The sequence below is a fragment of the Grus americana genome, chromosome 17 (genome assembly GCF_028858705.1).
Source record: "Grus americana isolate bGruAme1 chromosome 17, bGruAme1.mat, whole genome shotgun sequence".
Lineage (NCBI taxonomy): Eukaryota > Metazoa > Chordata > Aves > Gruiformes > Gruidae > Grus > Grus americana.
Window position 1 is genome coordinate 15,742,103 of NC_072868.1, and position 16,185 is coordinate 15,758,287.

The 16,185-nt window shown below is 45.6% G+C and overlaps 1 protein-coding gene across 10 annotated transcripts in view; it reads left to right on the forward strand.

The window, feature by feature from the left end:
* The window catches only part of BCAS1 (brain enriched myelin associated protein 1), a 55,403-nt gene that overhangs the window by 10,943 nt on the left and 28,275 nt on the right, over window positions 1-16,185 (forward strand). For 5 of the 10 annotated variants that reach the window (XM_054845552.1, XM_054845558.1, XM_054845548.1 and 2 more), the window contains 4 exons: window positions 4,123-4,706; window positions 10,114-10,269; window positions 10,841-10,885; window positions 15,674-15,811. In XM_054845552.1, the coding sequence (XP_054701527.1) occupies window positions 4,123-4,706; window positions 10,114-10,269; window positions 10,841-10,885; window positions 15,674-15,811 (923 nt within the window). The remainder of the gene's footprint in view (window positions 1-4,122; window positions 4,707-10,113; window positions 10,270-10,840; window positions 10,886-15,673; window positions 15,812-16,185) is intronic. The other 5 variants (XM_054845550.1, XM_054845557.1, XM_054845551.1 and 2 more) reach the window with 2 other exon arrangements.

The window sequence follows — 16,185 nt, forward strand, 5'->3', positions numbered from 1 at the left end:
CTGGCCGAGCGCCGATCCCGGTCCCAAACGCGTGTGGAACAGGTCTCCGCCGCAGGCACCCTGCACCGATGCTTCCGTGGCTCTCCGGGCGCGTTAGGGCCCATAACGAACAGCAAGAATTCCATACCGATGTGATCAGTTCTGCAGCTCGCGTGGGCGACTTAAAGCTTATGCCCACCTTAAGGCTTTGTCCGTTAGAATCTTCCCTTTGCTGGCTCTGTCTATTAAAACCTAAGCGCTTGCTTTTTAAAATTCAGTGATAATTCTGCAGATTCGATCCCCGTCTGTGCCAGCAACCACAGCGCTGTTGTTCATCCTCAGCCTATGGAAGTGCTTAATGCTAAAGTCAAGGATACAAAAGGAAGGGGGAGAAAGTCTGTTAGCAATTACTTCTGAGCAGGGAAACGGTATTGACATAACATTGCACTAACTATTACTCTTCTCCGTACAGTTTTTCTTATAAGAAAAGGAAAAAATGTGGGTCCAATTTAGCTAACGTCAGAAAAAAATGTCCTTATTTTGAGTGTGTTCTTACAGAAGAGGGACTTTGTGCAGTTATAGTATTGCCTTTTTTACATCCCCTGATGAAGTAGAGGGAAAGGAAGGACAAATCTTCTGTCGTGTGACTGTCTTTTGTTAAATACTTGAAAGGAAAATGCCTGTGTAGTAGCAGTATGAAATGCAATCTCACAGCAGTGCTGTAAATTGTATATTGATTTTCGTTTCAGAGCGGTTATTAATCTCATTCAGAGTGAGCAGCTTTGATCTACTTGCAGATCTGGCCTAGGATTTGGGAGGGTTTGCTTCTGTTCCTAATTCTGCCTCTGGATTGTGGAATAATTTGGGGAAGAATGGCACTTCTTGTGTCTCTTAAAAAAAAAAAAAAAAGTCATGCACTTTCAGCTCTGGCTTGTAGCTGTCTGTTTGAATGAATGCGACAAACGGCGTGGGTTTGTTATCAGGGTTCTGACAGAGCAAGGGGACAGTGGGACCCTCCTGGGGGTACGGAGACCGGGTGCTCCCCCATCAATGGGACAGAGGAGCAAGCAGTGGGGAGCTGCTGAGTTTGCTGCCGTACTGGGCTCAGTCCAAGTGCCGGTGAACTTGGAGAGACGCGTTAAGCTTTAATCAGGGAATCTGGAGAGGTCAGCTGGGAGGAGGTATCTGCGATGATGCTCTCAGACCTTGCGGACATCGTTGTGCCTTTACAAGCAATCGCAGGGACTCTGGATACGAGTGAAGCTCTGTGTGGGATCAAAGACTGAAACGAAATGTTGAGAGGTTGAACAGTGTTGTCAAAACCCCAACATTTTCACCCAAATACTACAATTTCAAAACCTTTTTCCTTCACCATTTTGCTGTGAATACGGCACGAGTCAAACTTCTGTTTGGCCCACCCCAGTAGCGTCTCCTTTCCGGTGGTGGGATCTGCTTCGCCTGGTGCCTGAGCAGACCTTCCCTGAAACGGTTCGAACTGTTTTGACACAAGAGACATGCTGCAGAGCTCATGCCGGTGATATTTGCCAGGTCTTTCATTCCTTCCATGATAATTAGAGATAAAAGGAGCTTGATAGGTTCATGAGCTACTTTTTGTTTGGTTGGCTTTCTTAATGATGAGCCTATATTCCTATTTTTACACTAACGACAGTTTTCTTGCGTTTCGCTTTTATCTGTTACACAAAGCAGAAGTTCAGCATCTATTACAATTATTTTCCAATGGATATTGTTTCTGCTTTCTTTCGCTGGGGAAGGGTTTGCTTTTTGCTTCCTTCCCAAGTTTCCAACTATAATTAGAAGTTAGTGCTTCAGTTCTTTTTCATATAGTACTACAGGAGGCTTAGGAAACCCTACCCGACACTCGGTGACCCTGGCTGAATAGGCGCCTGAATAGCTGCTTGCTTGTACCTTTCCTTTGCGTGTCACTATGTTGAAAGAGGTGCTCATGAAATACTGCAGAAGAGTATTACTGGCAAAGGACTCTTGCCAGCCTGAGTCATTTTCTTACATGAATAGTAACAGAGAGAATCCAGGGAAAGAATTTTTCCTTTATTAGAGTGCACACAAAGAAGTGAAAATCTATTTACCTGGACAGAACAGGTTGTACCGCGGCGCTCCCGCCCCGCTGCGTGCTTGCCTATGCCCAAAATACAATAAGAAAGCAAATGTCAGATTAAAAACGTTAGAAGTCGAGGAGTTAGGAGCCAGGTCCCCAGCAGCTGGTGGAACGCTGGCGGCAGTTGTGAATCCTGCCACCACAGCCCACACTTTGTCAGCCGTTGCCTTCGCTGCTGGCAAGCGGTTCAGCAAAGTCACTTGGCATTTGCGCCGGCACGCTCCGGCACTTCTCGTCTCTCGCGTTCATGGAAGCTCCCACCTCCTGCCAGTCGGGACGAACGCTGAACTGTGAAGCAAGGGTCTGGCGGGGACTCTCGGTCACCGGGTTAACGCGGCGGGAAGGGGATGTCACAGCTGGATGCTGGGGCTCTGTTCTCCTCCCGCATCTGCCCCGGGATGTGACCGGGGTCCCCGGGCGCTGCCGCAGGAGAACCGCATCAAACGGGCGCAGGCTCGTGTTGCGCGGTGCCTGCGGGTGCTTGCGTGGTGTTACGCAAAATCCGGGGGGGAGAGCGGAAAATTGGGGTAACTTTGCAGTGAAAAGCTAAGGGGTAGTTTTGAAAGCTGTGACTTAAAAATGTTTGGCTTTCCTTATCTTAAAGAGGAATTTAAAAACGAAACAGAACACTGAAGATCTGTACTGGGGAAGACAGGCGTTTTAGTCAGGTTTTGGTATCTGGGGGTTTATTCCTGTTAAATTAAAATGTGAAGGCATAATATTGACTAGACTATTACAATTATCATTTGAAATAATTTCAATTTTACACTGAAACTGACAATTTTAAAATTCTAATTTAGCAAGTCAGTTTGAGACTGTCAGTTTTTCACAGTTATAATTAAGTAGATCTAAATTCATCCTTGAAATCTGTGGGGATGACTGACAGGGAAATCAGATATATATTCTAGTCAAAGTAGGGAGGAGAAGCTCAGGCTGAGGGGCTGCTGCAAGGTTCACCTCTCGACAAGCCTCCTCTTGTTTACTGGGGTTTTGCACCGTATTATCTGTGATTCAGTCTCCCATCCACAAAAGAGATACAAGAAAGATTTTTTTTTTCTTTTGTCTTTTTCCTTTTGTCTTCTGTAAAGCAGGAGCCTTCTCTTCCCGTCTGCACCTACAGTACGAGGGATTTCCACCTCAGCCGTATTATCAAAGTGCCATTGTAATATAAAACCATAATATACACTTCTAAGATTAAAGATTTTTTTCACGTTTAAAGCGTGATGGCCATGTGTGCACACAAGAGGGAATTTTTGGTGAGAATTTTGAGGGGAGGGGAATGTGATTAAGAGCCTTATTGCTGGTGGGTAAAGAGGGTCAGCACCGTAAGGATAGAAAGCCTGGCTCAGATGTGATTTACAACTATTCAAATCAGGCTTAAACCAACCTACAGACAGTGGGGGAGAAGTGCAAGTCGAAACTGCACTATGGAGAGCAGGCAGCAAGGCGAGGAACAGCGCTGGAAAGATGAGTGAAGTTATGACCGCAAAGCCCTGTGGGGAGTTTGGCAAGCCAGGAAACGAAACCAGTCCTCACGGTTTCCATTCTTTTTTCCCATTTAACTTTGACAGAGGAAAGGGTAATATGCTAATATATAACTTTGTCTCAAATTTTATTGAATTATTATTTTTTTTGCATATCAGTTCTTTAATTTTAATTGGAAAGTAAAATATCCTCAGCAAGTCTGCTGGGCTAAGCAGTGAAAAACCTGGGCCATTTGCCTTTGGCAGCTGCGAAGGGGCTGTGGAGGACGTAAAATTTGCACCAACTTCAATGAGGAATGGCAGGAAAGAAAAATCAGACGGGCATCTGATAGATGAGCGGCAGCTCGTATTTAGCACAGGAAGACAACAGGGTCTCTAACCAAGCTGCGCGCTGTGTGGTCCCCCCCGAGGCTCCACGTTTCAGAATCAGTTTATTAAAGAGCGAGGTCACTGTGATTAATGGATACAACCAGTATAACTTCTTTGCTGTGCTAGATAATTACTGTTTTATGCTTCTGTTTGTAGTGGATGCAAAGGCAAGTGTTGCCCGGGATAATGTGGCCGTTTCTTCCCCGGAGACAATGGAGCAGAGCCCCGTTCCCGAGGCGGGCGGGCAGAGCCCCGGGAGCGCTGCCAGGAGAGCCCGGCCATCTGCTAAATCCCGCTCTGTCTTCGCGTTTTCATGGGCTGTACCAGGGCGTACTGAAGACCCAGCTACAGATTCATCAGTTGGATGGGCGAAACTTGATGTCAGCTCAGAGGCGCCCGGAGCGAACAAAGCACCGAGTGACAGCGCGGAGGTTCCCGCGGCAGCTGCGCGGGAGGAAGGCGCACATAAAAACCTGACCCGGGCCCCGCCGGCAGCGTCGCTTCACAACATCGATCTCACGGCATCAGTGACACCTGAGGGAGAGGATGCGGCTGCCTCAGAGCCAAAACAAGTAACCTTCTTTGACAGGATCTTCAAACTGGAGAAGGGAAAGGAAAGGAGTAAAAGGCAAATTGATGCCCGGGAGGAAAGGCAGGCTGCAGACCTTCCCGACGGGCGCATCACGGCGAAGGAGGCTGCTGGATTACAGAGCACGTCAGACGGTGTCCCGCAGGGGAAGGCAAGTGTTTGAACAGGAATATCCATTTCACTCTTAATGAAACCTCTTGGGAATATTAATAGCTCAGGACAGCTTGATGTCATGTTGGCTGTGTGAACGGATCAGTGTTGCTCTTACAATTATCGTGGGTAAGCCCCCGAAGGGGCGGCCGAATGGAGGTATGGGAGAAAGACCCGTGGCGGAGTGGTAATGGCTCTGATGTCCGCTTCGTGACCGAACGCTGGCAGCTGACCTCCAGCTTAACTTCATTTGTATTTCTCTGAAAGGTTTGGGCCACATAGCTGTCTTGAGGCTCCAAGTGCCAGGATGATGAACAGCAGCCAGCTACAAATGAAAGCAAAAATACCTGAAAGTAAAATTGTTTCTCCTGCTTTAGGAACTTGGAGTTTGACACTGGATGGCTTTAAGATGTTTTGTGCCATTCTTATAAAACAGTCACTCTTCTTAGGCAATAGCTGCTTCTTGCATACCCTATATACCAGAATAAGGAATATTACACAGGACCGATTTTTGCAGTCTTGGCTAGTGTGGTTTTTATTTTTAAATTAAGGAAATATGGTCCTTAGAATTGATTTTACAGGATGAGAATGTCATATAAGAAATTAACTTACCTGAGAGAGCACGCTAATTAAAAGAAAGGAGCTGAACACAGATCTGAGTTTAGATATTTACATTTCCTAGAAAGTTTGATATCAGCAAATATACTATAGGATGAACTTTCAGGTAGTTAACTACTGAAAAAGTCCATCTCCTGCATGGGGATAAGTGGCACAACCCTCATTAGCTCCGCTGGAGAGGTGCCAGGACACACTACCTGGGATCCAGCTCAAGTCCTCTCCAACGTCAGGAGCAGGAGGGAGGAACTAGCTGCATGGTTCCCCCATCAGAATCGGTGTGTAAATGCCATTTTAATAGGAACTGCTTTTATTGGCCCGGTTCAGGCTTACGAATCAGACTGCTGTATGATCGCTAATGCTTTGAACGGTAGTGAACGTAGTTCACGAGTTGCTCGCGTCTTGCACTGACGACATTGCAGGTTGTCCCCAAAGGTCTCTTCCATTTCTGTTCTTTCACCTTGTCTTCCCTGTATTATGCCTCCTCAAATTTGAAGATCATATTTCTTGTGTGAACTTGTAATATTTTTCTGAAGATTCATTTGTAAGACTAAACAGCTGCATTTTTGACCATTGCCCTCCAAAAGTGGGACCCGTCGCTAGAATTTCAGACAGCTATATCTGCACATTTAAGTAATCTGTAGCTCCAGCCCAGCAGAATATCGAGTCATTCACTGCATAAACAGAACGGGGTGAATAATTCAGAATGAATAATCTATTCAGTGCGCACTGGCACTTCTGTTTGTAGCTATGAGACTGAAGCTTTCCAAGACTGTAAATTCCCACAGATATTTTTGACTAATACACACAGAATAAGTTTTGCCTGTGGCTCACAAAAATTTACAGTCAAATGCAAAATTTATAATTTCTTATTTCGCTGTGATTGCAAACTATGGAGCGTGAAACTACAGTTCACGCTGTTGTAGTACAGCGTGGAACTCTGCAGTGAAACAACAGTCTGAAGTAGCTTTAGCCAGAAGCCTGAGTTAAACGCTTGCTGGTAGCAATCGTCACCTTGGGAGAGCTCCAGTAAGCGCGTGTTTGTAACGAGCAGCCATCGGGGACGGGACAAGGCAATCGGAATCTTATTCTGCAGTTCAAATGCATACTAGAAACGCTGTTTGTTCAAATCAAACGTCTCGATATCCATGCTGCCTAGCTTTCTTATTAATTTTGAGTTCTGTTCCAGTCTTCACCTTATAGCGATCCGCTCCCTGAACCTCACTAAAGGGATCAATCGGGAAGTCCCCGGTGCCCGTCAGCGGGAGGTTGGTTGCTGTGAAGTGCTTGCGGGGCTCCAGCCCACACCACAGCTTTTTGGTGCCGGCGAGAGGACGGGTCTCCTGTTGCACGGGATGCCTGTACATCTTTTACACGTGTGCTTCAAGCTGTGCTGCTGAAAATGCTTGAGGAGTCACAAAATCGGGGTTCAAGCTGCTCCGTGTAAACGACAGTGGCACAGAACTCTATCATGGGGAGAGTGAAATTTTAACTTTATCCTCAAATTTCTGGACTATAATTTTAGTCTGTGTTCAGATATGAGAAGGAGTATACTTGGGGGCAGAGAGGAGTTAAGGACCTTTTCTGAGAAAAATATATCCACCAAACACTTCTGATGTGTTGCCAAACTTTAACTCCATTTCTAAAACAAAGGCTGCGGCTCTGCCTTGCAGCACAGTTGCCCTCTGTTCCCTCTAAGGCTGCTGGTTCTCATGTAGGATGGGAGAATGACCAACGCTAATTTAATTGCTGTTACTGTGACCAAATAATCATACTAAAAATCCAGATATTGCTGCCAACAGTTTCTTTTTTCTTTTTTTTTTTTTTTTTGGGTGGATTGCGACTTGTAGTATCTGTAAAAGCTAAAAGCAACGCAAAGTTTCCCTGAACTGAGTGCCAGCACAAAACAAACAGCATTGCTGGTAAGTAAGAGAGAGGCTCCACAGTTGTAGCTTAAGAGCTGCACAAACATTCTGTGTTTGGTGAACCACTCTTTATTTTTGTGGTCTACAAAACTACATTCAGAACACAGCATAATTAAAACAAGGACAGAATTCATGAATTCATGAAGCATTTACTATGTAAGCCAAAGAAAAGATAAATTATATGCCTGAAATGTTTCACTGAGCCATGATTCATGCAAACAAAAGTGCTGGCAGGAATACATTCTTTTGATATGCTTTTCTAATGACTGAACTGAAACTACAGTATTTAAGGTGTTTATTACTCCCAAATTTGGCTCCCCAAAGAAATGAATTGAACATTTACAGAGTATCTGTTAACTTCCAATACTGGCTTTCTTCTCTGATTTCTAGAGTTTTCTTTCTTTATTATTGGCCTCCGGGGCTTTGCGCAGCATGTTACGCAGCGAGCTGCTGCAGAGCTTTTTGTGATTATCTGACTGTGGCTCTGAAAACGCGGCACTGTAGGGCTCCACATTATCTCCCTGATTTATACGCCGACGGCCTGAGCCTGTGCTCCTTCCTACAGCAGTATTCCCACGAAAGCGCGGGATGGATCACGGCATTTATCAAAGTTCAGATCCGAGTTGTGTCCCGGTAGCTGACGGCAGCCTTGGCTTGGGCATCCTGGCGCGGGGCTCCCCGTGCAGCCGTGGGTCATTACGGGGCCCGCTGGCGTTCAGGGATTTCGGGACGGCGTTGTGCCTCCAGCTCTGCACGGTCTGCCCCAGCTTTCACATCCGCAGGGCAAAGCGTGGCTTTGGCGGGGCCGTGCTGGCAGCGGTGGTGCCTGTCACCTCTGGAGCCGTGCCGGTGGTATCTGCTGCTGCCAACAGCTGTGCTCGCTGCTCGGCAGAAAGACGCCTTCCTCCAACACCAGGGCTTGGCTTCCCTGGGTGAAAAATAAAGTTTGCTTATTTTGTGTTTGATAACATCAAGTGGTGAAGAGTTTGATAGCATTAAGGTCTTCAGTAATGAAGCTAGTTTTGCTTAGCAATGTATCTTCTGCCTCCTGCTTCTGTGGTCTCTTGCCTTGCGCCTTTGTTGCCCCTTTAATATTTGGACTAGAGCCGGCCGTTCCCATGGGAAGCGGGGCTGCCGAAGCCGGCGTGGCCGCGCGTGTTCTGCGCGGGACGTGCTGTTCTTGGAGCCGCTCTGGCCCGTGACTGGCAGCTGGACAAAGTGCTGTGTTAGACCCTTGTAAGAAACTTCTAAAAAGCCTGTTGGAGGACTCTGAACTACTGTGCTGCGCTTCCTCCCGGGTAAACTTGGAAAAGGGTGGGTGGAGAATTAGACGGGAGTCTGTTCTTGCAAGTAAAATCTTGTGTGTTTTAACTCCTTAACTGCTGCATGGAGACTGGCTGCTTCGTGGTCATCTTTCCTGACGCCAAATTAGCCCTCTGAAGTTCTGTCTCATGCATCTTAGTCTACTCATTCCTGTAGTGACCTACAGAAATGTATGTCCTCTGCAAATCCTATACAAATATTGTTTTTAAATCTCCTGGTACAGGGAAAGGTTCTCAAGAGTACAATTTAAAATTTTCCTAGTAAAAATGGCACTGAACAAGTATGTCCAATTAGCAGGTCAGGAAAAAACCCTTGGTGCAGTTTAAACCTCCAGGCACTCTTTGAGGGGCTGTGACTGAAAGGTGCTGTTTACTGGAGACACCCAGACAGGCTCATCTGTTTTATTTCTTGTCCTAATTTTTCCTCTGGAGTAATCTGGGCATCTAGTATCCGAACTGCTGCTTCTCCAGCCAGGGTTTCCTAAGCGACCAGATGTGTGCGGCTGTCTAAATAGTTGGGGATGATAACTTCTGCAGAAGACTTACGGCACTGCTATGATTGTCCGTTCGATAATGTCTCAAATCCTCTACCGAAGTCGAGGCCGCCATCGTGCTACGCGCAATTTAATAATTAACAGATCCAGCCCTGTACTTACAATGTAGGCAGATAGACAAAAGGGAAGAAGATTATTGATAACAGACTCAGACATTACTGGCCAGATGTAGTACTCGCAAATATTAAAAAAGGAAAAGGTGAATGGGGCAGGAGGACTCGTCCCAAGCTGCGCTCTCCTGCACGACGTTGGTGTTGGCTTTGCCTCTGCAGGCTCGAGGGGAAAGCGGCCGGAATGGCAGGTGAATTCAGTGTAAAGGGGTGCTGAGCTCTGCAAAACTGGTCCAAGAAGAGGGGTTTGTTAAAAAACAGACCCTTGGTTAGGTGTCTAAACAGAAACTGAGGAACTTTAATATTACATAATTGTGAGTGCTTGAGCACTGGAAAACTATTTTTGGGCTCTGGGAATTGCAATTCCAGGAAGAAAGGAGGCAGCTCCATCTGGCTCGGAAGAATTACTTTGGGTTGTTGCCTTTTTCATTCTTTTAATCCGTACCATGTTTGTGTTTGCTAGACAAAAATTATTTCTGGAATTGCAGAATACAGGCTATGGGAAGCAAAATTTGTACGGTACAATCAGACACTGAGGGGTCAAAGGCCAAAATCTCAGCGTTTGTTCCTATTCACAAGTTCAGCCTTGAAAAGAGAAAAGCGGTTGTTTGGGATGCCGTGTGCAACTTCACTTGTGTTTGTTATACTTGGTAGCTGAGAACAATGTTCCTACAACCAACGGCAAATGCTGAATATATTAGAAAAGAGGGGAAAGAGATGTATAAATGCTCGATTGTTCTGAATACGTAGGCTGGAGAACTATGGTTGGAATTAGGGTTGTGACTCTCAGAGCAACATAATGCAAGTCACAAATGTTACTTTTGCATTCCACTGGAAATTAAGCAAGCTAGGACTGAGGAAACTCTGCCCCCGTTTTTTCAGGAGATAGATGACTGCAACCGAAAAGACCTACGGCAGGACTCGGCAGGTGTCCACGGTCTCGCTGCTGAGCAACCTGACAAGGCAGAGGTAAAACAGGACAACCCCCAACCAGTTGCTGCAGTAGACAACTCCGTCATGAGTTTCCTTAAAACGCTGGTAAGCTTTTGTCTTTCCGTTTCATCTCTAGGCTACGCTTTAAATTGCTTATGAAAATCCCCTCTGGACATGCTGAGCTAAATGTAACGTGCTCGCTGTCACGGGCACTGAGAAGTAATGAAGCCAAACAGATGCCTTGGAGAGTAACTTGAGTGGCAGAGAGATGTGTAGGTACCATGCAGTTGTGATCAAAGGGTGATGACCTACTCTGGAAACTTCCTCTTCTGCACAGATGCTTTTAGACCTGAAGATATTTAGCCGTCTTAAATATTTTCTGCATGTTGAAACTTTTTGTAAAAATCTCTAAAAGTTCATTTTTATGGATTAATTGGATGTATAAGCGTGAATAACACATCTTTGGTCCAGATATTTTTCATTTTAGCTGTTGACTTTAGGTTGCTATCAAGAAATACTTCATAACATAAACTTTTCCACATTGGGGGCAGGAAGTAACATTTGTACTTCTTTCACCTTTGTGCTAGAAAAACCTGCTAGTTTCAAACAGATGAGCTTTCAGATCTTTGGAAAGATAAGTGGGTGTGACTGGTTTTTTTTCTCAAATATATTTAAGGTCTCCCCAAGTAAAGCTGAAGCCAAAAGTGATTCTGAAGACAAGGTAGGCAGACTCTTCATTCTGTCACTGATCACTAGATGTTTTTCCCCAAATGATGTTATCATTTTGAAGTAATTTAAAATATTTTTCCTCTGAATAAATTTGAAAGGAAGATGAGTATAAACAGTGCAATTCTTCATATCACAGGTTACAATCGAGATCTGAACTGTAGTATTTTCTGCCAGTTGATGATGACCTGGTAATGCTTTTGGCTGTTACTCTGTCTTGTCCTTGACATAAAAAGTTATGGATCTCTGCAGTAAAATCCTCCTGATTGGAGGAGAAAACTCCATTTGCTCACAGAGCTGGGTCTTCATGTCCAGTTGTGTATATGCATGTCTCCTTCATCCCTCCCCACACCTGCTGGAGTTGCCAGGTCCTGGTGGGGAGGACAGGCAAGGTCCCCAGGTCCCCCTGCCTGTGGCAGCTCTGTGGCTCCCACCCTCCTGCCCTGCACCTACAGCTACTGCTGGGACCCCCTTGGGGTGCAGGAGCTTGGGGGAGGTTCAGGTCCTCACTGAAGTCAAAAAGCAGGAGGAGATCTCTCTGGCTGCCCAGAGAGGTGGTGGAGTCACCATTCCTGGAGGCGTTCAAAAAACGTGTAGACGTGGCACTTCAGGACATGGTTTAGTGGGCATGGTGGTGTTGGGTTGACTGTTGGACTTGATGATCTTAGAGGTCTTTTCCAACCTTAATGATTCTAGGGTTCTATGAACATTTCCACTCTGGGCCTCTGGCTGCAGCCCCGGTATGGACCGTGCTAAGTCAGGGTAGATGGGCTGTTCCAACACAGCAGCCGAAACCTGAGGAAGAGGATGGAGCGGCGCTGGGCAGGACCAGAGAGCTGTCCTTCCCTGACCACTCTGGATCCTTCCCTTCACGTGCAGAGATGAGGATCAGGATCTTTAAGCGGGGTGAACTGAACAGCCAAGCTGTTCGAATAGCAGGCGTTAGGCTGACCGCCGGTGTTTGACGTTCCCACGGGGAGCTGGAACCCGTGTTGGCTGGACGGGCACAGCACCAGCCTGAGGAACGCTCCTCCGTGTAACGGGCAGGTGTGGCCCCTTGCTTTGCTCTGTACAGATAATTTCTTCTTGGATTCCAGTGCCAAGAGGAAACTTGGTTTTAGCGTCCGTGAGCAGCGATGATCCTTTATTTGTGAATTCAGAAAAGCTTCAATGTTATAGCTTTCATTTGTTATTGCAGATACTGAAAATATCAGATTGATCCAATGTGTTTACCAAACTTAAACAAAAAAACTGTGGGGAAAAAACCCTAAACTGTAAAAAAGCTTGAAATTGAAAACATAATCTTCTAAAATGGAAAAACGTAGGTGTTTAAAGACTTCTCCTTTCCCCTTCTTTCCTGTTAAGTTAGTGCCAAAACATAGGTTGAACAGAAGCAGAAGAAAGACAATTTGTATTAAGCTGCCTTCTATCTTCTGGTGTTTCATGGCCTACAGGCGTATCACTGACTGTCTGCGTAACTGAGAACTTCCAGATTAAATGTCTTTACACAGTTTTTTCTTGCAATACCTGTGATAAAATTTAATTAATACATAAAGAAGAAAACCCTAAAAAAGGAAATGGTCTTTCCAGGCAGCTATTAGGTAGCCAAAATTATTGGCATCAACATTTTTGTTTTCATCCCATTTTTTTATCCCTCTTGTCCCATTCAATTTTTATACAGCCTGATACTAAAAGGGTGAAGTCAGTCTTTCCAGAAAGCTTGGTGAGTACATGGGGGATACACATCACTCCCTGATTATAGCTCAATAATTCTGGAAATCATCAACCAGGGCTGAGGTCTTCCAAGATATCCAGAAAAGGCAGATGTCAAATTGCCCCGTTTCAGCGAGACTTGCAGCTTTTTCAGCAGCTCCTGAAAAATCCAGTTGTTCAGTCCCGTTTGCATACCTGACTTCATCAAACGCCCCCGGGTGCTGCTATAGCAGGTGACTGGTGCAGGCGTACTCTAACTGGGAACAAATATGCTGTTTGGGTTTGGTTTGCTATCACACCTCTGAGGGTAAACAAATCCAGATGACTAGCAGGATACGCAAACTCATTATATCGAGGTTAAATGGGAGTTGTTTTTTATGAAGAATTCCTTTATCTTTACTAGTGTTTTCCTGACAGAAGGAATGACATTTTCACTATATTAAAGGAAAAAATATGTTAAAAAGGATAACTTGGCAACTGCCGTATAGAAAAGCTGCAGGTTTTACAGCTGAGAGATATATAGTTGCATAATGGCCATTTTTCCCTTGAGAAATAACTTCTGTCTCAATGGTAAAGACGTGCTCTCGAGCGAGCTTTCCCCTTCATGCAGCCCGAGCTGTGCTGAGGGCCGTGGGGCTGCGGGGTGGTTTGGCTGGCAGAAGGACCGCGGTGCCTTTGCGTCCCGGCAGCACTTCCACGCTGGCTGCTCGTGCACCCGGTGCCAGGGAGGAGCCGGAGTTTATCACGCCGGGCCGGTACGCTCCCGGTGTCGCTCCGCAGTGCTCTCCCTCCCACCCGCCCCAGCGTGCGCAGCAAAGCACGGCCGCGCGCTCCCTCCTGCCGCGATGCAGAGGTGTGCGGCGTCAGCGAAGCTGAGCTCGGCGTCATTGGAGCAGTGCGCTGTCATCAGCGACGCCTCTGGCTTCAGACACGTATGCTGTCGGCAGCCTGGGCACACCCGTAGGGGTTGTCACTTCATCCGTGTAAACACAAGAGTTTAACGTGAGTTGAGTCATACTTCCTTGGATTAATTGATCCTTTGCAAGTTTATACCCACCAACGCGGCATTCGGATCAGACCTGCCCCGGACCGTTTGCGTGACCCTCTGTAGCACATCCCGACTTGTTCCCGCATCGCGGTACGTGTGGGAATACCAGGAACGCACAGAGCACGGCACGGGCGGGCAGGCGCATTGGTGCGCGGCGCTTGGCAGGAACCGTGCGGCGGCGCCGCGTGGAACCGTCTTCAGAGCGCGGTCTCGTGCTCACGCGTGTCGCGTTCGGTGCTCTGGACCTCTCCTCCTGTCACCTGTGGCCAAGCACTGTGCTTGATTGATGCCTCGCGTTGTGAATACTACAGGCGGACTGGTTCTTCGGAGTTTGGGTCTCTTGGTGTTTCTGTAGTTCCTGGAAATTGTTGTCAACTCATTTTAAAGCTTTTTAGCGTTTGGAAGCTTTTATTTTTGCCTTGTTCAAGTGTAAAAGAGAACAGAATGAAGCTTGCAAAGGGACAAGCTAATTACCCAGAGGGTGAACACTTGAGTCATTTTTCATTGAAATACAATTTTTTAAATTTGTATTTCTTTGCTATATATGGGCCTGATTCTTAATTAAACCAGAAAATAGATTGCCTAAGGGAGACCAGAATGAAGTGCAGGATATTAGCTAGCAGTCAGTAAAAGAAATCCTACATCCTCCTTTGTCCTGGGTAATCAAAGGCATCTCACTGCTTTAAAACCTGACACTGAGACACTGCAGGGTGAAGAATGCCACCCCATTTGACTTGTGCTTAGTCACACATTGTGGGCACACGTACCGCGCGGTTGCCACAGAACACTCTTGTGTTAACTTGCTCGTACGGTGAAGCTCAGTTGAGCAACCTTGGAAACTTGTGGCTTTGTGTCCCCCTCCTTTTTTTATTATTGAAAAGGTGAAAATGGTGGGGAAGGAAGGAAAAAAGGAAGGAAAAAAGGAAGGAAAAAAGGAAGGAAAAAAGGAAGGAAAAAAGGAAGGAAAAAAGGAAGGAAAAAAGGAAGGAAAAAAGGAAGGAAAAAAGGAAAAAAGCCGATTGTTCCTAACAGGAAAACTTAAGCTTTTTTCTCAGACTGGTAAATCCAGAGGGTTGTGTGGAAGTTTATGGGGGAGGAAATCTGAACACAGAAATTTTGAAGAGGTTCTTGAATTTGGAAATGTATTTTTTCAATGGAACGTTTTAACAAAGGTTACGCAAGTTTTTCCAAGCCTTGTAGGAAAGTCCTGTATTTGAACAGGCCCACGTCTACCCTACGCAGGGCAATCAGAGCTGCAGGTAGTCTTTGTTAAAACAGCCTGATACTGCTTTTTCTATCTAGATATCAATATCAATGTTTTTCTTTAATTTATAGCCCTTTGTAGTGGGTTTTTCCAAGGTGCTGCCCAGATCTTTAGAGATGCAGTCTCTAATGTCAGTGGGCACCGCAGACATTTACCATGGAATGGAAAGGAAGCAGCACTTTCTGATTCAACGCTTTAAGTATCGGTCTATCGTTACTATTTTTCTGATACTTTTATTTCTAACTTATTTCATGAACATTACTGCAAATTTAAAATATTTTATGTAGCGTATATCATGAATATTCATACTACCCTTTTCATAAATAACGCGTTATACAAAACATTTTAAAGTTCCCTGTAATTCATTTTAAAAAGAATGAAGGTCTTGTCGAAGATTTATATATCTGCCTATTTCAAACTTATAAATCCCAAATTCAGTTGGTTACTCGTGAATTTAAAATACAGAAATCTCAGACTTTGTGGGATTTGAATTGAATTGAATGAAGATTTGGAAAGAGGCAAAATGTTAATTTTGAGTCAGCCGGACTGCCCTAGCTTTTATGTCTTTCACTACTCACGTGAGAGAAAATCTAAGGAGAACTGAGCAATCACCCAGAGGGAAATGTAATGTGTTGTCCAGGGGACAAAAGGAAATGTTTGGGTTTTAATACTACATGTACTGAGTGTTCGACTGTTTTTCATGAACCAAATAAGAACTTTGCAATAAGTGCTCAACTTCAAATGCTGTTGTACAAAAGGGATCGAAAGCGGAGAGAGGCCATGGTGGGCAACCTGCTCCGACAGCCGCAGAATCCCAAACTAAAGGAGCCAAGAAAAAGAAGGCGGAGAGTCCCAAGCTAGGACACAGTACATTTAGTAAACTCTTTAGGCATAAGGTCTGTATGAAACTCGAGCAAGAGCAGAACCCTGAGCAGTAACAGATGGCCCCCGTCACAGAGCGAAATTATTTAATTGGTAACTGAAATCAGCATCTGGCCAGCTGTGCGGTGCTCTGAAAACTCCTGGCGTGAGCAGTTCTGTGCCATGCAGTATAAAACCATCTTCCCGTGCAACGTTTCTCTTGGTACACCATCTGTGAAGTCAGGATTCTGAAGCAACGCCTCTAACCTTCCCCGCTACGCCCTTCCCAGTTACACTTACTAACGCCGACTAAACTTCCCTGGCCACTTCAAATAAAAATAAAATGAAAGGCACCGACAAACAGTGAATTATGCAGATGTGAACAGCACCTGCAATTGTAGGGCAGGTT